The following is a 26,051-nucleotide window of genomic DNA, read 5'->3' as shown; positions in this document are numbered from 1 at the left end:
GACGGTATCGTTTTCATAATAATAATGATGCCCTTCATTTACCCAGGAAAGCTTCACTTTGCTCAATTCAGATAACATAGAAGGGAATTCAGAGTATGTGCAGAAAGCCATGCTTATGATGAACTGGCACGGACAGCTCTGCCCATATAGATTTAACTATCAGTCGCTTCAATGCCATCTCTCGATCACTTCTACAATTGGCCAGGCTCATGCCTGCTGAGATCTGACAATACGAGGCAGATTCAAGATGATTTAGTCGTCAGCTATTTATGACAATTGCTGAAAGAGTGCAGCACTGGTGCTCACGTTGATCTGCATGAGGATTTCCTCAGACTGTAATTACAATGGAGGACATCTCACCAAGCACTCGAGTGGAGCATTCCATATCTGACACGAAATAAAAACCCTTCCCATATTTTCACGAAAATATATATTTTAGTCGATGGGCTCATTGGCCGACGTGTTTTTTTAAGCATGAAAACTCAGGACTGGTTTCACCCTCCTGGCAGTCAAACCAATATTTTCAGTTCTCAGAGATGACATTTTACCAAATTAAGTGAAAGCCCAAATGTAGTATAATGAGGGTTTTTTTGTAGTCATGGTGACCGGGCTGAGACCATCAATCAACTCCCTACACTTGAGGAATCCGGTTTTTATCACAGGCAGCTGGAAGCCAGATTCAAACCAAGCACCTCAGTAGTGCCAGCACAGTGAACTCTGACCTCTGAGGCCACCGGACCTCCTTGCAGGATGTCTTTAATACCGCATTGCACCTTCAGATTGAGAGGGCGAAATTGAATGTTCTTAACCTTCATTGGTATTGACGCTATATTTATTTCAGCAATCTTCCATTGAAACAACACTGCGTCGAAGACGAATTGCTTCCTAATTTAATTTACAAACTTAAACAAAAAAGTAGTATTTCCTCAAAAGATAAGGCTGTCCTAAACTAACTTGCTTAAAACTGACGGGAGGAACCCTTTGCAGTGTCTGTGTGTGTGTGTAAGTAAAGGACAGCGCATCGGCATATTGTAAGAGTCTAAGGATATTATAGGTAACAGATGTGTGACTACTCCTTCCCGGGTAGGCATAGAGCCACAGCAAACAACCCTCAGGTGTTGTTCTGCAAGTTAGTATTTTCCGTAAGTGTATTATTCCTGAAAAGCGGTAATGTGATTAGCTAGCCGGAGCTACGGTTTGGAAATCTTACGCAAGAGAATTTAAGCAAAATATATTTGAGTTTTTTAAGTATGCCAACTGTTGTTTTTTTGTATAAATATGGACAATTATTTTAATATATATACAATATTGTGCTTTAAATAATTATTTAAAGCATGTCTTAAGAAGTAAAAACAATGTGGAGCACTTTCAGGCCTTGTTTTGAAAAATCCATAGTTCATTTGAATGGACCAAAATGTTAGTTTTAATATAAAAAAGAGCACATATAACCTTTTTGTGCTTTAAACGACGTTAAAATGAAAACAAAAAATAGTTTCTTAAACACTTTCGCGAAAACTCATTAACAACTATCAATCTGCTTGCCATCGTTCTCTTAAAGATGTGCCATTTCCTGAAGCGAAAAATTATCTCACAGGTTTGTGTTTTGTTTTTGTAGGGCAACTTTCTGGTTATTTTAAACCTTCACACTTAAAAAAAATGTGAAAAAATACAAACAAGAACTTACGCCAGTGGTAAGCGCCTTATTACGATACATTTTTTTTCAAAGAACGGCATCATATTTACCAATAGTCGAACATTATTACATCCCCATAAAATGTTCACACTGTAAAAGTTAACGTAAATAATTGAATGTCCACAACCGCTAAATCTGTAAATGTTTTCTTGAAAGTAAGTAGTTTATTAATCTTCTGCTGGCAAATTACAAGCAAATAACTAATAAGAACAACAACAACAATAAACAACAACACAACGAACCCCCTACCATGCACTGCTAAGTGCCAAGGAATACATTTCACAACTTTCCATGTCACAGAAGTAAAAGGAAATACATTGAAAATAAAAATTACAAAACAAACACTCCAAATAAGACAGCTTAAAATTACTTGGGGAAAAAACAATAACTCTCAGAAATTGATGAAATAATGTCTGGTATAAACATTTCTTTTTGTAAAAAAACAAATCATTAATATTTGCAAGTAAGTGTAACAAAACAAGCCGAGTTTATGTGTGTATGTGTTTTTTTCTCAATGGGAACTTGTGTTATGTAATTTTCACCTACACTACAAATTTAGGAAATCGGAAAATGTTAATAAATTAAAGCAAAAAACTAAATAATTTATGCGAGCTAAAATTACAGAAAAAAAATATATCTACAAGAGCACTGCTTACGCCATTAACTTTAAAAAAAACTAGCATCTTCTGAAGGTAGAAAATGCAAACTAATCAAAACAAAGTGCCAAAACAACGTTAAAGCATTATTAATATGTTTATACTGTACATGCAAAACACCGCAAGTTCCTTTCGGACTTTTCCCACATCCAGTATCAGATTCTCTGTCAAAAATAAACTCATACTTAAAAATAACTTACCACTCCACCTTTCTCACCCTACATTGGCTACATCGCAATCTCAAAATTCATCAATTGACTCTGCGGACTCAGGGGTTCGCATTCCGAGTTCATGTTTCATTATCCAATAACAGCGCAATCAAGAAACAAAGTCATACTTGTGTATTCTAGTAGTTAGTAGAAAAAATGTGGAATGCCAGAACAGATGAATTGACCACAACAGACTAAAAGACAATACATTCAATTCTTACTCTCTTATATTTTAAAAAGTTTTTTTTAATGAATATCACGTAAAAAAAAGAGTTGCTACACAGTGAATTTGTGGTTATAAAAATGGAGAAGAAATTCTGTAAATACCTTCAATTTGTACGTCAATTGTTACACACAGTGAAATGAGGCCAAGAAATGCTATTTCAAATGAACTTGTTTTTTGAAATAGAAAACCATTACCATATTACAATGTGTTGCAAAAAATTGTATGTTTCCTTATTTTATATATACACATTTTACACTCACTTTTTTACAAATGCTAAAACAATCCAAATATCTGGAGCATATTTATTCCATGTAGGAGTGCCGTTCATACGTAGCAAATCACAATAAAAGACTTGTCGCAAGAAAAAAGGTGCATTAAGGATGGCACCAAAGGGCCCTTAAACGATGCCGAATGAAATCAATTTCACGCCCACAAGTGATGCGGAGCATTCACCCGAATGCTTTTCAACACGTAAAATATAAATGTCCATTGCCCGTCAGGCTGATAACGACCGGAGCGTTTGCACGCCGAGACTTTTAAGTGACCGATACGTTTACCTCCCGAAACTGGGCTTAAAACGAATGACTAACTTGAGTCACACGTGGAATTATAATTCACAGACCATCCCTCGCATTCTGCTCGGCTTATCGCTGGGTTTTATTTCTTTCGTAGCTTAAGGTCTAACAATGTAACTTTCTCATGAGGGTACTTCTATAAGCAGCAGGCACTTTAAGGAATACGGTTAATATTAACTGCACGGTTTTGTGCCGTAGTAAAAATAATAATAATGAGCAGGTCAACCTTAAAGATTATTCCGACAAACTTAAAAAAATCACAATCCTAGAATCTGAAATGAAAATAAAGAGTATTTCGACTACCAGCGTGTCATTGCGGGGTAGCAACTTGCCATGCGCGTGTGCAAGTGCATCAGTTCATTGCTGCAAGTTCTGTGCCGAGTGCCGGGCCCGGACGCTGGTGGCTGGCGGTTTAGACGTGTGCTGCGTTCGTCGCGACGACGGCGGCAGCGTTGACCATGCTGTAATAGCCACTGCAGCGAGGGTCAGGGTCGGCCAGCCTCGGAACCTTGCTCATGTTGTTCAGCGGAACTTTGATGCCATTCGCATTCTTCTCCACCTCGTTGTGCAGGTACACCGTCTGCAACAGAGCACGGGCATTTTAATAAAGCCCCATGAATTTCGCCACCAGCTTCAAAGTAAGATGACAAGAATACAATTGCTTCAACTTGGAACGCGCACCTTATTCGCTCGCTCTCGTAGAGAGAGAGAGATCGACTCACGAGGTGCCAGGAGGAATTGCGGACAAGTAGGAAGTCAGCCCCGCAATGAGTCGGTGCCAACAATTGTCCGAGCTCTGCGGACCTCTAAAAGGATGCTATCGGCCAATTCATGAGTGATTACACGTGGGAGGAAACCAATGCGTGCGAGGGAGAAACACTGTATTACGCGCAGTCGAAACAAGTAGAGCCTACATTTGTGTTGTACCGCATTCTCCTGGCAAGTCGGGGTATGGCACCTCGACGCCCACAGGAAGGGAGTTTGGCAACATTTGTGCAATCCACCAACCCTCATCTGCATGTCGTTGGATTATAGGCGTGCGCCACCCCAGCCTGACGAGATCACGACAGTGCCCTATGTTTAGCCGGAAAACTTGTGATGAGTCTCAGGATTCTATTTTCATGAGGGTCCTGCATCGGAATGTTTGGCTTATTTAATTAATCGGAGCTTAGCATGTTCGAGGAAACGGGAGTACCCCGCACATATGAAGGGTTTACACGAAATATTCTATGCATGTATTTTAGTAGTGGCCTTCATTATGTGCAGAAGACAGCAGTGCAACAATTGTTGGGCTGTATTATGCTTCCACATCTGTGCTTCACCACACAGCACGCACCAGCGTGGTGAAGTATGGTGAAATAACCCACACGACCCACATGGGTTGGGGAGGTCGTCATCTAGCAAAAAGATTGACAAAAGGGCTGTACATGTACACTTAGTACAAATTAACGATCGTACCTTCTTATTTGGATAAGGGAGTCGTTTTTTCGGTAAGCGCAGCTGATTAAAACCTGGTATTCTCAACCTCAAAATGGGAATGTACTCAGAATTATCATTATCATTTCAAAATCAAAATGATAAGTCTGAGGCAGTCTCCACTCCAAGCACTAGCCCATTGGTAGGCGCTCAGCTTACATTTTTTTTTCTTCCTTTGAATGGCGAACGAGGCAGCCATGTGAGATTCGACAACATACAATAATTGCAAAAAGAAATTCTCTCTTAGATGTCTGTTGCACGTGCAATTACGCCAGCATTATTTACAGAACATGGGTTTAATAACATTGACCTATAACCTGTTTTGTTACTGTTCCAAAACCCCAGTTGTTTTTCTCTACGACACGCCATACCAAAGAATGTGCATTTACAGTGCAAAGCCAAGGCGCCCTATAGAGAAAACATCAACGAGCGATGAGCGATGATGATGATGATCATAATGATGCATTAAAGGGCAGGGAGGACATTTTAAACTAAAACTTTTAAACTTTTAAATTTTACTAGGTATGGCCCACTGAGCTATATATAGCTCTTTTTCACAAGTCACATGGCCACAAATGATAGCTCAACGAGAAGTGGCTTATCCTGTTGCAATTTATCGCAGCCAAATACTCCAAACTCACGTTTCTAAAATGAGGGAAAAACCAAAGGACTAAGAAAAAAATCCACACGACCACGGGAAGAACATGCAGACTCTAAATGCGCAGGCGTCAGGGTCGGGATCGAAACCACGACCCTCCCGTATTAAAAAGGGCTGAAAGGATGGGGGGGGGCGCAGAAGACGCACACGTACCTTGACAGGCGTCTTGTAGAGCTGCAGGGGGATCCATTGGCGCCGGCGAGACATGGTGAGTACGAGCAGCACGACGGCGAGGCCCAGCGACAGCAGTGCGATCACCACCCACGTGATCGGCTGCAACAGCCACAGGTCGCCGGCCTCGTTGCGCCCGCCGTCGAGCCCTGACTCGTCGCGGCTCGCCCCCAAGATGGAGTTGTTATCCAGGTCACCTGCCGCGAGGGGGAGAGCCAAGGCCGGGCTAAAGACATGCCCGACGTGCGATGCCAAGGGACTCTGCAGGCTGGCGGGCGGGTAAGGGGTTGCTTCGTTCTCGTGAGGTCTCGTCTATTGGCTTGGAAAGATGCTTTGATACATAGCGTCGGTGCTGATGCTCACCAGAGAGGCATAGCAACGTTATTTTTAATAGGTAGAACTTGTTCTTGATTTACAGCACTTTTCAATCCCAGTTGGGTGTAGGCCGCAACGTCAAATGGCAGGCGGTTAGCCGCTCCAAAGGGACAACCATTGTTAACGTTTTGCAAAATGTTACGAATTGTATCGACGCCAAAGGGATACAGGTCTGAGCTGACCCCCGGCTGAAATGTTTACTCTTAACCTGATTGTAACTTGCTAACAAGTTATCGACGTAATGTTGACCAAAATGGAGATTTTTGGGTGAGATCGTGTAAAATGTACGTAGATTTTACACGATCTAAACCAATACCTAACCCAAAAACCTCTTATGGATAATATTTTTCGTGAAAACCTACGTGTTAAACTGTTAAAATGTACCTACTCAAAAGTCTGTGGGCTGAGGCAAAAACATGTGACCGAAAGTAACGATGGCCAATGGTTGAGACTAACGACGGACCACCAAGCAACGTGGCCAAGAGTACATTCACCAAGGAGATGGAGTGTGACCATGAGAGTTGGCAATGCCATCGGGGACACCTTATGGATCATGGCTGATGATGATGATGACGACGATGCTAATGAACCTGATTGTGAGTGCCAAGCACTCACAACTTCACCACACACCTGTCTTTAGTGCGACATCTGGCCAGGAGTGTAACTGAATTCTAGAGCGGCAAAGCTTACCGGTTGTTAGATGTTGAATTCAAATTGTGGCCAGCCAACGCCACTCGAGGGTTGATAAAAAACGAGCACTGCTTCGTGAGGCTGCCCCACTTTGCAGTCACGAGAAATTGTACCGAATGGCCCCTGCCATATGAATATGGATCTGCTAACAAAAAAAAACTGCAAAGATGAGCGATGCCCAATTCTGATTTTGAGAGCATGGGGACACTTCGACGAGCTATGCTGATCGTTTGATAACACCACGTGCGACCACCTATGAATAAATCGCCCAAAATCTACCCAATCTTTTCAGAGCTCAGAAGCTAAGCTGGATGGAAGCTGGTTGGTGCTTTGATAGGCGAGACCAGCATGAACAAATAGGTTTTCATGGAGCTGGTAGGACTACGGTGGTGGGCAGCAGAGGGGAGTGCAGCGAAATCCTTTGTTGTTCTCTACTTCGATGCTTCTGTGTCTATGCTACACACATTTAACTCGCATTGACCAGCCGTGAAAGATTCTCAGTGGTGACCTGGTCAATAAACTCTCATGACCGGCACACAGGCACAAGAAGGCCCTTAACCGTGGGCGCTGTGGTGGCTAGATGTGAACTACCTCGCCTGGTGTATAGGTCGTGGGTTCGATCCCGAACCTGACGCCTGGAGTGAGCTTTCATATTCTCCCAGTGATCATCTAGATTTTTTTTCCGGCTCCTCCCGTTTTTCCATCCACATTGAGCTATCATTTGTGGCCAGCCAATCGGCTTAATGCACTGTCGGTTGGCTGTGGCCAAGAAACAAAGTTTGCCGGGGGGCCGCGTGACAGCCCCAAAAACGAGGAAAGAGGCCTTGTGCCATCGTCCAGCCCTTACGAGGCAACATGTTTCGCCTTAATACGAGGAACGCCACGGCTCGGCAGCGTGAACAGAGCAGGGAAAAATAAATAGTGTCAGCGGCGCCGCGCGTGGGGCTTTCCCACGGGTATTGGAGCATGGGGGGGCGGGGGGGGGGGCTTGTGGCGTGGTGCCGCTACGAGAGAGGGTGTCTGTCCAACGCGAGTGGCTAAACATAGGCGCCTCGTCGTCGTCGCAGAGTCCTCGCGTGTCACGGGCCCTCGCTGTTTGACGAGCGCAGCTGTTCAGCGAGAGTGGTCGGTTGGGGCGAAAAATGTTTCGCTTTGGGGTGGGGGGGGGGCGGGGTGCTCACCTCGTGCGCGCGGAGGAGGCACGGTGGTGAGCTGGGCAGGAGGCATCATTCTGACCCTGCCGTCGTCTTCGTGTTTTTCCACTGGAACATTGGTCGGCTCGCCCGACAGCTCGTCGTCTGAAGACAAAGACAAAGATGCCTCTTGTAGCCACAACAGAGGTTTGGGGTGAGTGCCGTTAGCGACCGCGTATGAAGGGCAGTAACGGCACACGAGGGGATGGGTGGCCAGCACCACGCCTGTCCGCCTTTGTCTCCCTAGCGGCGAGGTTTGCGCATTGCACCAGGTACTCATTTGAGGCTGAATTTGGCCTGGGGGAAGCCCAGCATCGGTCGAGATAATCATGAGCGGGAATCGAACTCAGGTCACCGGGTTCATAGCGCAGCGTGCTACCACTGCACTACTGCTCCCCACACGCGTGCACATGCATATACAAGTGCATCGACAAAGATCTCCCTCCACCCCCTTGTATAACCTTTAACAGCCCGTTGGGGAAAGTGCCGTGGAGACATTCGACCTTGTGGAGACATTCACAAACCGATACAAGCACGTACGCATTTACGAGAAACAAATGTAACACGCAAGTGGCGATGCCAGCGACATAAAATGTGACCTCGCCAGGTTTACATTTGTAAGTTCGATCCCTGGATTTAAATGCTTTACCTACAGGAACTGAGAACATTTCAAATAGATTTCATACATCGCGGTTAGGGTTCAGTGTTCTCTATCATCATCGTCATCATCGATGGATGCTGCTCCTCCGAAGCCCTCGCCGTGCACTGAAAACCTGGGAAGAGTTTATGGACTGAGTGGCCGCAGCTGATCGACAAACTGAACTACGCCCGGCGAGCCACCACGGCCAAATGCAGGGAGCCGTTCCGTCCATGTCCCACATCACACTATCCCCTCCCCCAGCCCCATACCTGCCAGGCGAGCTGGCACCTAGAAGCGAACCCAAAGAACCGTTCCAGGCTGCTCATTTGAAAAGGTTGCGCGCAAAGACACGGAGATGAGCGCTCGGCCCAGACTACGGGCATACCGGGCCCCAAGCCAGCCTCGCGCTTTGGGCCAACCACCCCATACTGTACGCTTCCTTCAATGCCCCGCCCCCCCACTCTTGTTGAACCCAATGGGTTTGCGGACAACAGTTTTTAACAACATGACTCCGGTCAATCAGAGAGTATGCTGGGATTTTGTTTCTGCCTTGTGTTCGTTATGGCTTGGCAGGGGGCGGGGTGGAGAGATGGCAGGATGCTCAGTGCCGAAGGTTCTCCACCCCGCCCCTCGCCCCCCTGCAAAGCCTCCCATGCATGTTAGGAGGGACGGTTTCGTACAAGAGTGTGGTGTGGGTGCATAGGTTGAGTCTAATTGGATTCAATAGTGTGGCTTGGATTGTTTTTGAAATGCGATTCTGAAATTAGTGATATCCGATCAATGATTTGGCAAGGAAAACCTGCAAAGTGGATAACATTCAATATGTCCACATGGATGGATTGGTCCGATTCACCGAACAGATTGAGATTAAAAAAACACGTTGATCCAACAACTCCAAACCAAATCGACAATACGATGTTACACCCCTCATTTCTTTAGAATTGCTTTTTGCGTTTAGTTTGTTGTCCTTCCCCGCACCTCCGATTAGTACGGTTGGCTACATTCGGTGCGAAAGAAGTTCAACGTACATGCGCCCATTCACGAGAAATCGCGCGTGAGACCACAACTTTGTGATCCGGGGGATAGCGGGGCATTGAATCCCGGTGAGTTGTTCTGCGCTGGTGGTACCTGGGCAAACCGGGCAGCAGGAGCCCTCGTGCAGGAGTGGCTGGCTGCAGGCGGGGACCAGGCAGTCCTCCACCGTGCACACGGCCTCGCCGTTACGGCAGTGGCAGTGGGTGCACGGGTCCAGGCTCCAGCGCTCGCCCTCGCCGTATATTTCATCCACAAAGAAGCAAACCTTCAGCGGCACGACCACCTCTGTGCGTGTGTGTGCATGTGTGCGTGTGTGTGCATGTGTGCGTGCGTGTGCATGTGTGCGGGCGTGTGCATGTGTGCGTGTGTGTGCATGTGTGCGGGCGTGTGCATGTGTGCGGGCGTGTGCATGTGTGCGTGTGTGTGCATGTGTGCGTGTGTGTGCATGTGTGCGTGCGTGTGAAAGGGGAACGAGAGTAGGAGCATAGTGGTTAGCGCGCCGCACTACAAACCCGACGACCCGATTTCGATTGCCGCTCACGGTTGATATCGGTGACAATTATCTGAACCACTCCTGGGCCTCCCCGAGGGCGACGCAGCCTAAAAATGAGTACCTTGTGCGGTATGTTAACATCACCACGAGGGAGACAAAGATGGCCAGGCACGGTGCTGCCACCCACCCCCTAATGTTCCGTGGTGGCGTTTATAGGTGCTATGTTGAGGCTATATGGGGGATCTTTGTCTTGTGTGTGTGTAAGGGGAGCGGGGGCGTAGCAGTTAGCGCGCTGCGGTACGAACTTGGTTCCCGCTCACGGTCACGAACACCAGTGACGATAACCTGAACCGGTGCTGGGCCTCCTTTAGGTCGACTGAGCTGTAAATGAGTACCTGGTGCGGTGTGTAAACATTGCCACTGAGGAGACAAAGGCAGCCGGCCGTGAGGCCGTGCCAGCTTGCTCATAGTATTTGTCCCAAAAGTCTGTAAGGCTATAGGGATGATCTTTCTATTGGTGTAAGCAATAAGGGGAGCAGTGGCATAGTGGTTAACGTTCTGCGTTACAAACTCGACGATCTGAGTTTATATTCCCGGCCATCAGTAGGGAGTGATATCCCCCCTTTACTGACCAGCGTGGTGAAATGTGGTCATACAACCCCCATTACCGACACGACATGGGGAGGCATTCATCCAGTAATGTATTGAGAAAACGATTCAAATCATTTCGGACAATATACATGAAAATACGTTACTTAATATACATGCGTACAGGGTACGAGAGAAAAAGATCCTGCCGGAGGTCTTCTTGGCAGGGGTTTGGCATAGCGACGGCACGCGCATTCTCCCCGGCGTCGCTATATTTACCCAGGCAGTAGGGGCAGCACTGCCCCTTGCGCAGCACCGGGCGCTTGCATGCGACGGGCGGGCACGACTCGGTGTAGCACTGGACGAAGCCCTCCTGGCACACGCAGCTCGTGCACAAGTCGGGCTTCCAGGCCTCGCCCGCCAGGAACACATCGCCCTCCTTCGACACGCAGTACACGCTCTCGCTGCCGTTCCCTGGTTGCTGGGGGCTCTCCGCCACATCTGTTATGATAAAAAATGCAGCAGCAGCGGTTAAAAGGTGAGGGATGGGTTACGGTCCCCGGATTTTGCCTCGTTTTAAGAGGGGGGGGGCGCCACTTTCGCCGTTAAGGCGACATCAGTGTGAGGGCCGCCACACATTTGAAACCATTGGGGGATTGACAGCACGATGGGAGATGTTTTCACTCGTTGTGTATTGTCGGGGGCCGCAATTCAGAGGCCGCACTACAGGTCACCAGGGGCTGCCAGTGGACCGTGGGCCTTGGAATAAAGAGCACTCATCTAAATGCACGTTTCTTAATGTGGAGGGAAAAACTGGAGAAAAGTCCACGCGACCGCAGAGAGAAAGAGAGACACGCAAACTCCAAATATACAGCAGGCGTACCTGGGCAGGAGGGGCAGCAGGAGCCTTTGTTGCGGAGGGGCTCGGCACAGAGCAGCGGGGGGCACACCGCAGTGTCGCAGAGCACGCGGCCCGCGTGGCACGCGCAGCGCGTGCACGAGTCGGCGCTCCAGCTCTCGCCCTCCACGTAGTACTCCCCCCCGGACGCCTGGCACACGGCATGCGGCGCGCGCGCCTCCACGCGCTCGCCCGGCGCCTCGCCTGTGCCGCACGCGCAAACGCGAGAGTTTACTCGTGCGTTCGCTTGTAAGCGCGTGTGCGTGTGTGTGTACGGGCAGCGGTAGGTAGGGAGCGGTGCCGACTAGACTTTGATTCCTGTTCACGACTACCAACACCGCTGACGTTTTATCAGATCTGGTCCTAGGCCTCTCCTAGGTCGACTCAGCCTTAAATGAGTATCTGTACTGGTGAGAAAAAGGTGGCCGGGCGTGGGCACAGTGCTGCCTATCAAAGGTGCTCGCTAACAGGACAGTCAGTGTGGGCTATGGGGGATATTTGTCTTTGGAAATCCACATATAGACCTCTCCATGTAATTTCTAGGTTTGAAAGCACAGTGCATGGACCAATTCACCACCACTCGTGTGCTTGCATTCATACAAGGACTGCTTATTTATAAATCTACATGTTTGGCCAAAATACACATCCTCAAACTAAATAGCACTCGATCATGGCTCTGTATGCCATGTGAACATTTAAAAAAATAAAACCCCAATTCACATTGAGCCACACAGTAAGCCGTGTCAGGTGTTTGACTTTAGTTTGATTCAACAACACAGCCAACATTAATCTTTAATGAAATTACTGAGTTCTTCCAGGCCAGGATATATTTAGCATTACAATGACTGCCGTAGGACGTTCGTAGATTATAATTGAATGCAGTAAAACGATTGTGAAAAATTGTAGAAAACCGTGAAAGCAATCTTAGACAGCTTAATGTGGCTATTCATCAATATGGTTTTCTTTGAAGTAAAAATGGCTTCGCTCAGTGTCGTGTGTCATTAAAAAGGAAAAATTGAGAAATGCTCTTCTTTCCAAGCATTCAAAATTCCCAGAAACATTCTTAAGCAACAGGGTAACATTTTCGTTTACAAACACCGTGCGACAAAGTACAGCAATTGTACGCAACAATAAAAATGAACAAATTAATATAGTGGAGCGGTGCCACAGTGGTTAGCGCACTGAGTTATGAACCCAAGTAGCTGGGTGAGCCTAATTCCCGGTCATAGCTAAACATCATCGGTGAGTGATATCCCAAACCAGACCTGACCCTTCATCTTCAGTCACCTGCACAAACCAACGTGGTAAAGTACGGTCAATCAACCCTATTCACTGACACGGCATGAGGAGGGCATTCATTCGGGCATTGGATTGACAAATGGCCGAAAATTCTCACCATCATAATTGGGTCTGTGCGGGATTTTGATTGATGGCGATGGGTTCGGGGGGAAGACTTCATATCTCGGTGGATTTGATCGTGGCTGCCGATGACGACGGCGAAATGAGTGTGGCCCCAATAAAGTTTATGTCAAGATTATTTTTTTGTCATGCCAATCACAGGGCATAAAAAACGGGGGGGGGGGGGAGGAGCCAAACAGTGACCCCCAATTCATTTTTCAGCTCTCCGAGGCTAATGCTCACATTTTTTCAGCACTGGGAAGACTTTCAGATTAGAAGCCTTACACCCAAGGCAGCAAAAGGCGCATAAAGGACCCTGTTGTTTGCATGCCAAGAAAGTGACAGGACCCTGCAGAATGCGGCAAAAAAAGCACAACATCCCAGGCCAAGAGAGCACACCCAAAACATTCCAAATGAATAACGGACGCTCTGTTCAGGGACAGTCACTCGCGAGTAAGAACCGCTGTCCTTTAAAAAAATGTTTTCATAGGCTTGTGGCAGATTGAAAAGAGAGGGATGGTTTTTGTAAGTCCTCTGTGCTAACAAACAAGCAACCACATTGCTTTTGAAAGCAGATTACAGGAAGTAACACAGAAAGAGAACGACAGACGTTGGTTTATCCTGAACATTAATAATATTTTTGAAAATACATTTTCGGTGCTGCATGACTTTGGGCAAACGTTTAAAAAACTTAAGAGCAATCCTGGAACTTTGAAGGCGAAATCTTTTTTTTTTTCCCAGAACGCAGGCAAATATGCGACAAGGGCATTCCGTTTATATTGAGCGTTTGCCCATTGCTTTGTCTAGGCCAGATCAAAGTTGTGCTGCGGGTCAAGGAATTTTGAGTTTCGAACACCGCCGCTGAAAAGGACATCGCCATGCCTTTCGTAGAGACAGAAAGTGTAATGCGCGTCTGAACCACGCTTCACGAATTGAAAATGTGCTGAACAAATTAAGTCGCCTTGTCTCTTGAATCACTCCTTCGTAATAGAGGGCCGTCCCTCAGGAGAGGTGGCTGCCAAATTTGCACACTGTGTGTTGCGAGGCGTGCACAAGGGGTGGCCACTACCCAAGACCTTCTATATTTACGGCCGCGTTTTTTTGTTGTTGTTTAAAATCCGCACTGCCAACTTAACTTTGGATGTGCATTTGAGAGCATGCCCCGGTTAATTCGCTTGTTTACTTGTTATGAATAGGGGGAAGAGGTTTGTGTGATGAGGAATAATGGGGCGGGCGAAGGCGGCGGATTGAGTGGGGGAGCGACCTGTTTTGGGTGTGGGGCGACGTGGGGCTTGGCAAGAGATCGCAAGAGGACGGTGATGTGATGGAAAGACAATGAGGGTGGCACACTCGAAGGGCAAGCCGCCGTGGTAACATCGTTGTTTGACACCGAAAAAGCTAATTAAGCACTCTTGCGGAGTGTTGCGGGCGTGCGTAACTAAACCGCAACATATGTACACACTTTTGTTCGTCTCTCCACAAGGCCATGGGCCGGGCTGTTTTAATTCACTATGTTGTGCTTGCTACTGTATTATTGTGGAGTCATTCGACATTAACTTGGGACACTTTTTAGACTTTTCTGTGTGACCAGCAGCTGAGAATTAAATAAGTGTTTTAGTTCATTGGCCGATTGGCCTTTTGCAAACGTCAATGGGCTTATTTTCTGTTTATTGTTTTGCAGTGTGCTGTCAACCCCGTTCAATTTCCAGCCACAGCTTTTTTGTAACTTGCTGACGCGCCACTACTGGACGTCTGTGAAAAAGAGCTTCACAGCTCATCGGATTCCTCCTCCAGCTGAAATAAATATCCAGTGTCGAGCGATATCTGAATCTATGCTCGATGCCTCTTCTTCTCAAACCCGCACTGACAACGTTTTTTCTTAAATATGCTGCAGTGTACAAACACATTTAATCTCGGTCCTTGTTCACGTTCTCACGTTACCTCTGTCAGGTCAGCCTTTACAACGCGCCTAAAAAGGGAGTAGCAAGGGGCCTTCTGGAGCTGTTGACGTGATCCGAGGCGACCAGACAAACGTGCGACTATCCACTGTACCTTCCCCGCAGCCCGGGCAGCACTGGCCCTGGCGCAGCTCCAGGATCGCGCAGCGCGGCACGGGGCAGGCGATGAGGGTGCACATCTCGCGCCCACCGTGGCAGTAACACTCTCGGCAGCCGTCGTGCCAGCTCTCCCGGTCCGCGTAGCGCCGCCCGTCCATGGACAGGCACCATCCTCCCGCGGGCGCCGCCACCACCGGCGGCGACTGCGGCGACGGTGGCGCCGTGGTGGCGACCGCTCCAGGCTTGGCGGCCTCTGGCAGATCACGAAAAACGAAAAAAAAACGTTGATGGTGTGCAAACAAAGACCCCCGTGTAGCCTTAACGGACTGCAGGGGCAAGTGCTGTTCGCGAGCACCTATGAAGGCCAGAACGGCACGCGAGGGGGTGGGTGGCTAGCACCACGCCCGACCACCTTTGTCTCCCCAGTGGCGATGTTTTTACACAACGCACCAGATACTCATTTGAGGCTGAGTAGACCTAGGGGAGGCCCAGGATCGGTTCAGATAATCGCCACTGGTGGCCGTGAGTGAGAATCAAACTCGGATCGCCGGGTTCGTAGTGCACCGCCGCTTCACTACTGCTCCCCACATGGCGTACACGCGCACACGCACACACAAACACACAAACACAAACAAGATAGCATAAGAGGTACATGCTCCCGCTTTTTTGGATTAATTGGGAAAATCTGGGAATCGGGCCAGTGTGTGAAATTTCGGGTTATCCAAAAAATATATATCTCTCCGAAGACAAGAGGTCACAGTCCAAAAATCCCCCAGAAAATGTCAGAAATTGTCTTTACAAACCATAAAAAAAAACTCATCCCTAACCCCAACCTATACATTCTGCTAGCATGTTGAAGACCTTATAACAGAGGAAGATATTGGTTGGCATTAATACAGCGCATGCAAAAACGACTGTGCAATGCACCAGTGCTGTGAGTACTGCGAGTGAACATCTATTATTAGGGCCGTTGTCAGGGCAGCACATTGTGGATTGTATAACTGCATCTTACTGGATTTGTCTTCTCATTTCTGACGTTCACAAACTGCAACAGGTAGACCGTATAGGGGTGAGGTTACCCAGGAGAAACCTAGATGGGGTTTGTGTTGTCAGTTGTCAATGATGTTGCGCACGCATCGAACCCAGGCCACGGAGACGTGGCAATTCGATTGTAACTTACATCCACGACCACTCTCGACTAAGTTTACATATCATGGTGATGCTATGGGGGGAGGGGGGAGGAGGGAATCACCAACTCATCAAAGCCCCAACAAAATGACAAGCGTAGATTGTTGTAAGTAATCTTCTTCAGTTGTCATATTGGCCTGAAAATATTTACACTTGCGGTATATGTACACGATTTGTGCGTGTTTAGTTTGTTGTCCTTTGCCTGCACAACGAATAAGCACAGTTGGCTAAACACGCTGCGAAAGAAGTTCAACATACATGCACACTATAACAATAGGTGTTACCCGATCTGGCGATAAAACAGTTTGTGTTAAGATGTTAAAACACCAAACAGAAATCTTTTGCAAGGAATCATGTCACTGCATCAGCCACACATACGTGTGGTGAACATGTAAACAAAAACATGCTCTGGTAATTATATATGCATTGTCTTTGAAACTGAATGGTCCACATCAGAGACAGCTGAACAGGCTTTTTGTGGACCAGTTCGGCTTTTTGTGGACCAATCAGTTTCAAAGACAATGCATATACTACCAGTGGATGTTTTTTGTTTGCATGTTCACCAAAAGTACGTGTGGTTAATGCAGACGGGATTTCTTGCAAAAGGTTTCTGTTTGGTGTTTTAACATCTTAACGCCTGGCTTATCACCAGAAAGGGTAAAACCTCTTCTTATATTTTGATACTGGAAAGAAGGGCCCCATGTTATACATGCACACACTGCCAGGTCAGTGTTGCATCATGGGAGGTCCTCTAAGTGTGGGTTTTTCACATTTGTCCTGTCAGATGGGGTTTGAATGGATCCATTGGTGCTTTACTATTGATGGATGCTCACAGGTCAAAATGTTAACCATGCCCAGACCTAGACTAGCCAGGTCATGACCTCTGCAGTGGAGGGCTACCTTCCCACTCTGAGCAGTCACATATTAGTCTTAGCCATCAGCCACAAATTAATGATCTGTGTGCTGATCCATTTTGCGAAGAAGCGAGAAGACGATGACTAATGTGGGGAAGTCACAACAGCACGATGAAATAGATGTGTGAACTTGTCAATTGCACCCGTTCCTGTCATCGCTCCTTTTCAGAAGTGTTTTGGATTTTTGTTTCTCCCTCGCAAATTGTAATCCAATCCAAGTGTTATCCATGTAAAAGTTATTTTAAAATTTGCAGCAAGTAGTTTGAACCACCATGTGCAAGATCATGACCCCAGAAGAGTATCTTACAGAACGACTAATGAAGTCGCTTGAATGGGAACACATTTTGCAAGCACTGAAAATGCTGTGTGTCCCCTATAATGCACCAAATTATTTTACAATAAAATTGCAGTAAGCTGACATTGGATAAGAATGTTTACTTTGTTTGTAGAATGGAGTCGATGGTGATCGGCCTGGTGGCACCATTAACTCGCCACGCTTGAGAAAGCAGTTCAATCATTGGTGGCGGCTTGGATTTGAACCAGCCACCTCCAAATATGGGCAAATATTATCCACGATATATGAGAATGTATCTCTTCAGAATATGTAATCTATGGCACAAAAATAAAAGTTTAAAGTTATATTGCAAGGCGAAGCATTGAGTCAATAAGGTGAATATTATGGATATGTAATGTTTTACTTTATCTTTATTTCAAAAGTTTCATAACCTTGCATTTATATTTTACAAGTTCGCAATTGTAAGTTTTAATTCTGCTTTGCAATCAGATTTGTTATAATGCCCTTTGTGCCAACGTAAAAAAGCTGCCTGGGACGTAACTCTTTTATTTTTAAAGGTTCCGATGCTGGCCAATTCCACGAATGAGTATTTGGCATCATCATCAGTCACAATCTATCCACTGTTGGATGACGATCTCCCAAGCTATGGCTATGCCTCATGGCCTTGCAAGTATTTGGCATGTGAGAGGAACCTGGAGTACCCTGGGAAAAAAAAAAAACACATAGCTTCGCACAGATAGTTTTAAAAATACATTGCTGTATTTCCATTTCTCACGGTTGAAATGCATTTTCAACCGTAAATGCATTTTAATTATCCCACAATTGCCTGTGATAACATCTGAAGGTCGGAATCCAAGGGCAGAGATGAGCATGGTAGTAAATTCCAAAGCACAAAAAAACAGCAATCGTGGGCTGCAAACATTTAAAGTAGTAATTGCATGTCACTATGTGTGTAATGTAGCAGTTAGCGCACTGTGCCACAAACCCGGCGACCCAAGTTCAAATCCCGCTCACGGCCAACACCAGTGACTATTATCTGAACCGGTCCTGGGCCCCCCCTAGGTCGACTTAGCCTCAAATGAGTACCCGGTGTGGTGTGTAAACATCACCACTGGGGAGACGAAGGTGGCCGTGCGTGGTGTTGGCCACACACCCCAGTTGCGTGCCGTCCCAGCATTCATAGGTACTTGCTAACAGCACTTGCCCCAAAAGTCTGTTAAGGCTATACGGGGGATCTCTGTCTTTGTTGCAGTTGAATAAGTTTCGGCCACTTAAATTATTACAACCACTCCAAAAAAAATGCCCCAACTCAACACCTGCATACGGACAATAAAATGTTAAGTTACAAATTTACTATAAGTCACGATAACGGTTAAGGGCTCTCTCGCTCTGCACGGCTGCACCGTAATGTTGTCAAGCAAAAAAAGGTAGTGTTTTATTGTGGCACAAAGCGAGTGACATTGTTTTGGGTCGTTTTATTGAACCCACATGTAGTGGCGTGAAGCCCTCGCTTCTATTTTTTTTTCCCTTCTTGAATTGTGGCCAGACGGTTGAGAAATGTAGCCGTTGTTCTTTATGGCTCTCCTGACCAAAAGGCTTTCCCAGAAAAGGAAATTATGAGTTGGAAATGTAAAGCGCAAAATGTTAACAGATAACGGTGGCACGGGCAGCTTGGTGGTGGTTTTCCCGAATTTTCTGAAACGCATTGAGAGGTTTGCAGTCCAGGAATATTGCTCAGTTATTTTTAAAAGCAATATTTAATATCAATGTTGGCCTCTTGAGAACGGTTATCAATATAAATATAATTGGTGTCTGTTAAGCGCATGAAGAAAACCAAGAGCAATTTTTTTTCTCTTTTACCACCGTTCATATGTATTAATGTTGGAGAACATGAACGATGTCAGTCTTACAGTAATGGGCTGATAATACTAACCCAGAGATGGCTTGTGCTAACAGATTAATTGACAATTGCGCAAATAGAAAAATGTTCAATGGGATTATAGCCAAACTAAGGAATGCAATTCTACATTTTGTAAATCTCCATAGTGAAATTACACAGTCGCACCACTATTGCTGGAATAAATATGTATTTATAGGTTTGGACTATCTCCTCTTGACACATAATCATGATGCCCTTTGTTTATCTAGGAAAACCTTACCACTGCTTAAAGCTCATTTACAGGAGGGTCCTACAATGGAATGTTTGACCAAGTCCATATGTGATTGCTTGGCATGTGGTAGAAAATCTGAGTACTCCATGCATATGAGGAGATCACTTCCCATTTTCTACACAAATGGATTCAATCCACTTGCTGTACTAATGTCGCACGGCCACATGGTAGGATTGAGAGTTTGGGAGCTTGGCAAATGTGTGTGATTCGCCAAGCAAGCCTTGCCTACTCAGCACTGGATTGCAGGTGTGTGCCCCCACAGCCAGCTGCCATTCCCAGTCACGTCAGGTGCTGCCTCTTAACCAGAGCAAAAGGCCTTAATCGCAGATGTTTTTGTGTTTATAGAAGAAGAATTAAACACTAGCGGTCTCGCATATTGTACCATGCAGCTGCTTCCTCAGTTAAACACATACGTCGAAAAGCCAGCTAACGAACGGTGTCTCGGGGTGCCAACATATGCCCACAAGTTTACAGCTGTGTTTAGAATAACGTTCCGTCGTATTCGAAGCCATTAATATACGGGCACTCGTTAATTAGTCCACCATTCAAACAGCCACGCTTGCGGGCATGCAATAACTCACACAGCTGGGCGCTAATGTTTACAAGACAGCTTGCTAACATGCCACTAAACTATTGCTTTCCATCCTCCAGGAACATTAGAATTCACTTTATTTACTTTCCCTGTAGGTTATATAGGATAAACAGTAAGGTGTCTAAGATTGAAGATTTGTGTTGCCAAGGTAGCGGTGTACATGGCATAGTCTAAATTACATGCGGTTTCGGTTGTTACTCAGCCGACAAGCCAAGCGTTTCTATCCAGCCATTAGACGGTCCGACCGACCGTCCGAGGACAATGCAAACGTTTTCTTGACAGCTACAACGTAAAATTCCTCGACCAACCACAACAAAACTTTGCCGCACAACTGCACAGATCTGTACCTGTTTTTTGTTGTTGTGAGATTGATGAATAGATATTTTATTGTTTAACACGTTTTTTTATTTCAATTGAAAATATATGTCTCTACCGGCATTACTAACGCACGTGCCTTAGAATTAGTGTCTGTGCGCCTCCACGTGTGTTGTGGACCTGAACAAAATAGATGCTCGCTACATTTGCTGGCTTTGCCGGCTTGTATTAATGTTCCATATGCTTTTGCATGCATGTTGGTGTGATACTGAGTTTCGCTAGCTTTTGTTCATTGTGCAAGCCAAAGTTTGTTTTGAACCAATGAAAACTGTAATAATGATTAAAAAAGTGAAGGTGCTTTTCACATATTTGAAATGGGTGGGGGGGGGCAGTGGCGGGGTGGGTGTGAAAATAAAAACGTGTGCCTGCACAATTTACTTTTATTACCTGTCGAATGCAAGGAAAGGAACATTAATATTACATGAATACATCCTCGGTCTTAAATTATGCTCAACAATGAATTGGGTACTGCCTTAAAAAGAAAAAATATATATATATGATTTATATTTGATTCCCAGAATCACACAGGAATTTACATTTAAAAAAATATTTCTTAATTAGAATGAATTAGGCTACAACGTGAATGGTCTAAAGTAGCGGGGTAACCCAACCTGCGGTCTGCGTACTACGGATTGTGCACAAGGCCGCCGTGGTGTGAGGCGCTCTGTGGAACTGTTGCAGATACGATTTTTTCCCACAAGGCCCTTGCCAAAATGGAAAAAAAGAAAAACATATGAACGTCAAAGATTTATCAAAAAACGCAACCTCTCGGTCACAATATTCCAAACTTAAGCGGCCAGAGGGTTGACTGACGGTGGTCTAGAAAGGTTGGGAACCAATGGTCTAAGATGGGGGTCAGCAACCACAATAACAAGATGAGCAAATTTTTTTCGAATTTGGTTAAAAAAAAAACTCTTTCAAAGAGGCGCAGTGCATGAGAGTACAAGACGGTGGTCCGTAACAAACAACGTAACGAAGTCGTCCTTGGAACCTATCTACGTAAAGTCACGTAGATAGGTTTCAAGAAAACAACAAAAAACTACGACGTTTCGATCGCAACACAAGCTTTCCCACCTGATGATGGACGCTTGTGTTGCGCCCGAAACGTCGTGATTTATTTTATTTCTACCTACGTGACTTTACCGAAAGACCCAAAGAATATGAATTCCTGCAGTCACGAAAGCTTTAAGTCAAGATTTCTACACAGGCTTTGTAGAAATTCGGGCTTGGCGAAAATTCCTTGGACGTGTGCAGGCACTGTGTGACAACATATGCATGGGGAGTGACCGCAAATGAGAATGCTCTGAAGGAGGCACTGCAGTCACCTTTGCACCTGCAGAGGTGACAGCCCTTGCTGTTCTCTGCGTAGCCGAAGGGACACTCTTTGTCACAGGAGAAGTCCGGGCATTTGGCGCATCGGCACACCTCGCAGCCATGCTTGTTCTTCCTGGAAAATGCACGGAAAGGACAAAAAAACAGCTCCGTGGAACGTTCCTAAAAAAAAGGGGAGACCTTTCCAAAATGGAAAAACATACAGACGTCAAGATTTATCGCAAACTACAACCTGTCACGGGGTTCCAAGTTTCAGCGGCCGGTCTGTCCACAGACAAAGCTTGCCAGAATAAGCAGCTACATTCTCTAACAGAAACAAATATGATTCACTTTGTAGGAAATGTTACATTCTTACACCGTGTTTAGTACAGCTCGTCGGATGGAATTTCCATGAGCTCGATACGTGTTCCCATCTATTATGACTCGGTGACACGGTTAATAGCGCACTACCCTATAAACCTGGTCACATGGGATCAATTCCTGGCCACAGCTAACATCAGCGGCGAGCAATATTTGAACAGATCCTGTGCACCCGTCTTCACCAACCGACAGTCACCAGTGTGGTGAAACATATATAAGCAGGGTATGTTTTAGTCCATTCTGCCTATTGGCTTTCCAGACAATTATTGTCCAAGAACATTCGTTTAAGCAAGCAAACTCTAGCAGAGTCAGGCCTGGTAAACAAATGCTGCTGGATTACCAAATGTTATTGGCAAGAATACTCCATAAAAACAAAGGGGCACTCTTCAACGCAACAAGTAAATATCGCATACACACTCATTAACCGGTGATGTGGAGCATTGTGGGTATAAAAAATAAACATAGCATCAGTCAAATGATTCCCGTGACCGAACGGCATGGAGGGACATTCATGCAGCAGTGGATTGTCTGCACGGCGTGACTGTGTGTTGCGAGCATGCCCACATGTAGCCGTGTGGGCAGGTCTTGTAGCAGGCCACCGGGCGGCACTTCTTTGGCCGGGGACGGCACTCGCAGAGCTCGCAGCCGCGTGCGTTGAGCACGTGGCCGTGAGGACACTCGAGCGAGCAGCCCGTCATGAGCGCCCTGCAGTGCTCTGCCTCTGTGGGGCAGCACCAATAGCACAGGGCGGGGTGGGGGGGGGGGAACGCACGCACGGATAAGCAGGGGAGCAGATGGATGGAGATACATCGACAGGCATGCACCAATGCGTCATCAATTAATTTATGAAAATCAGTGGCACTGATCGAGAACCACAAGTTAACTTGTGCATGAGAGAAATTGATGAATTAGGATTTACAATTTAATTCAATCATGGCACAAATCATATTCGGTTAGGTTGATGGGAGCAGACAAAAGGAGATGGAAGCTAACATCTGACCAAGTGAATCTTGAGTAACGGACCCTGAACCATGACAATGAATTGAATTTCTCGGAAGGGACTGAGGGAGTGTGTGTGTGGGGGGGTGGGTGTGGATCACGACATAAGGATGCTTCCAATCATTTGTTCAAAGTATTTTCACAGAACTGTGGGTGGGCATCAAGGGTGAGTGCTATCTAAAGGACGTTTCGAGAAGCTTGTTCCAGGGACGTGCGTTGGTTGGCAGCCGCAGAAACGCACACACACAAGGTCATGCGTTGTACATGTGCTCCAGATTACGCGGCTGTGGGAATACAAACAGATGCCCCGTCTGTGCATATTTCCACCCCTAATCCTTTACTGGTATTCTCCCAGGTTTCAGGGAAGAAGAGAGGGGATAAAATATAATAGAAAAAAAATGCACTTTAATCCTATTAGATTAACTATGGGATGCTCGTCATGGTACAATGGGTGATGGACTTGCAAACCCAAGGCACCACCAGTTGGAGCTCTCTTGGTGTGGCAGTCAAAACAATGGGGCAAGTTTCTTAAATCCCAACCTCCCTCTGCCAGCCCGACCTCCATCGGCAGGTCGTATATGGTGGGGTAACCGAGCATTAACATCCTTAAGAGTTATGGTGGGGGTAACGTGTGGGAACCTCTTGCAAGACGTCCGGCAGGCGTGGAAGCGTAGATTAAATACACTCTAGAGCAGTGGTTCTTAACCCGTGGTGCTCGCGAGATGCCCTCTCTGGGGGTGCGAGACGTGGCCAGATTGTTTTGAGAAGGTAAATCATCGAAACACAAATCAAGCACAGGCACGCAAGTACAACTACTTTGTTTCATCAAACCTACGTACTTATTAACATATTTTTTTCTACGATTGAGGACAACAGGGGTGCAAGGCTGCAGTAGAGATGACTTTCGAGGGACTCTCTAGAGCTGTGCTTTCTGCCAGCAGTGAAATAAGAAAGCAATATCGGGGCCGCACCTTTACCTAGATTAACTATTCCACGCCGTTCTTTTAAGCAAGATATTCTCATACGATGATTTTTGTTTTGTATTAGCCAACCGAGCATTAACATCCTTCAAAGTTGTACGAATTGTGCGTCTGCGTCTCTCTCTCTCCGCGTTAAGCGTGTCCCAGCTGTGCTCCCCCGTGGCGGGTGGGAGGGGGGCCCAGGGTGGGCATGCGGGGCTCGCTCACTCGACTTGCAGAGGCAGGTGCGGCAGCCGCCCTTGTCCAGCTTGAAGCCAAAGAGGCAGTCGTCCTCGGTGAGCTCGCAGTGCGGCACCGGCTTGCATACGGGTGGCTGAATCGTGAACACCGTCGGCTCTGAGCACGTGGCAGAGGGGGGGGGGCAATGGAAACAAAGGCAGAGGGGGGAGGCGGGGCAACTAAGGTGTCAACACGCTCCCCTGCTGTGACGGTGCGTGCGCGTCACGCCGACGGCCCTTTTGTTGATCTGAAACTAAAATGTGACTAAATGTAGTTTCATTTGACCAGGCGAGGTCCACTTGGTCACTGGGCCTTGTGTCGTGTACGCAACTGAAATGTCAACGCATAACCTGAATGTGACTTAGATGTGCAAGCTAGAGAAATTACATTTGACTGTAAAGACAAAGAAAGTGCTATTGGGCAGAGAATGTCACAAGAAGGATCGCTAAAATATATAACCAGTGGTCAAGACTAAACTAAAACTAATAACTATATCAACTATCTTCTTGGTTCTTTCGGTAAAGTCACGTAGAATGAGAATAATAAAATAATAAAAATAAACATAATAAAATAATTCTCACGACGTTTCGGCCACAACGCAAGCCGCCCTCCTCAGGCGAAGAACAGGTCTGTCTCCCCAACAGACGCTGTCTCCCCGACAGACCTGTTCTTCACCTGAGGACGGCTGCTTGCGTTGTGGCCGAAACGTCGTGAGAATTATTTTATTATGTTTATTTTTATTATTTCATTATTTCCATTCTACGTGACTTTACCGAAAGAACCAAGAAGATGAATCCCTGCAGTCATGAAAGCTTTAAATCGAAATATATCAACTATTTTTATTTTAACAATGTAAGGCCCACTGAGCTATGCAGCTCTTTTTTTCAAAAGCGACCTGGCCACAAATGATAGCTCAACGAAGTGGCTTATCGTGTAGAAATGCATTGCAGCCAAATACTCTGGACGCATGTTTCTAAATTTGGAGGGAAAAACTACGCTTCCACGGGGAGAGAGAATATGCAGACTCTAAATATACAGGCATCGGGTCGGGATCGAACCCACAACCTCCAACATACTAGGTGAGGGAGTTAACATCTCGCCACCATGGCGAGATGTTAACTGCTGCATGAGGGCCTCCCCCATGCCACGCATGTTAAGAGGGCTGGTTGACCATACTTCACCACACTAGTCAGTGCGGGTTGGTGGAAGCTAAGAGAACAGACATTGACTCATTGAAGAACAGTACTCTCTCTCTCACTCTACGTGCCATGTCCTTTCTCAAATACATCAGCGATCGTGGCATTCCACTTTGCTTTCTTCGTGACATTGCTCATTAACTTGATAGTCAGATGCATCCGATTGTTCAAATTGCGTATTCACTCAATTCGCTGTTTTTCCCCGGCATCTTGTACCACTAACTTTCCCAGTCAAACATATTCAGTACAAAAATGGATTTGCCACGCAACCGTCGAATGACAACATTGACCTGTAGGAGTCTTTAACACGTTGCTTTATGTATGGCAGTAGCCAATCCGAATACTAACCAGGCTCAAACCTGCTTAGCTTCTAAGAGCTGATGGAGATTGGCGGTGATT

The 26,051-nt window shown here is 46.2% G+C and overlaps 1 protein-coding gene across 2 annotated transcripts in view; it reads right to left on the bottom strand.

Annotated features, from left to right (window-relative positions):
* Nucleotides 1-1,831: 1,831 nt before the first annotated feature.
* The window catches only part of LOC144723490 (cysteine-rich motor neuron 1 protein-like), a 70,638-nt gene continuing 46,418 nt past the window's right edge, over nucleotides 1,832-26,051 (bottom strand). For both annotated transcript variants that reach the window (XM_078602286.1, XM_078602285.1), the window contains 10 exons: nucleotides 24,445-24,573; nucleotides 22,823-22,979; nucleotides 21,892-22,013; nucleotides 15,027-15,284; nucleotides 11,562-11,780; nucleotides 10,958-11,179; nucleotides 9,691-9,882; nucleotides 7,911-8,027; nucleotides 5,647-5,861; nucleotides 1,832-3,939 (listed from right to left, as the gene is read on the bottom strand). In XM_078602286.1, coding sequence (XP_078458412.1) covers nucleotides 3,772-3,939; nucleotides 5,647-5,861; nucleotides 7,911-8,027; nucleotides 9,691-9,882; nucleotides 10,958-11,179; nucleotides 11,562-11,780; nucleotides 15,027-15,284; nucleotides 21,892-22,013; nucleotides 22,823-22,979; nucleotides 24,445-24,573 — 1,799 coding nt within the window. In that variant the 3' untranslated portion in view covers nucleotides 1,832-3,771. The remainder of the gene's footprint in view (nucleotides 3,940-5,646; nucleotides 5,862-7,910; nucleotides 8,028-9,690; nucleotides 9,883-10,957; nucleotides 11,180-11,561; nucleotides 11,781-15,026; nucleotides 15,285-21,891; nucleotides 22,014-22,822; nucleotides 22,980-24,444; nucleotides 24,574-26,051) is intronic.

The sequence above is a fragment of the Lampetra planeri genome, chromosome 18 (assembly GCF_965212315.1).
Source record: "Lampetra planeri chromosome 18, kcLamPlan1.2.h2, whole genome shotgun sequence".
In the NCBI taxonomy this organism is placed as follows: domain Eukaryota; kingdom Metazoa; phylum Chordata; class Hyperoartia; order Petromyzontiformes; family Petromyzontidae; genus Lampetra; species Lampetra planeri.
This window is presented reverse-complemented; position numbering and strand designations above follow the sequence as displayed.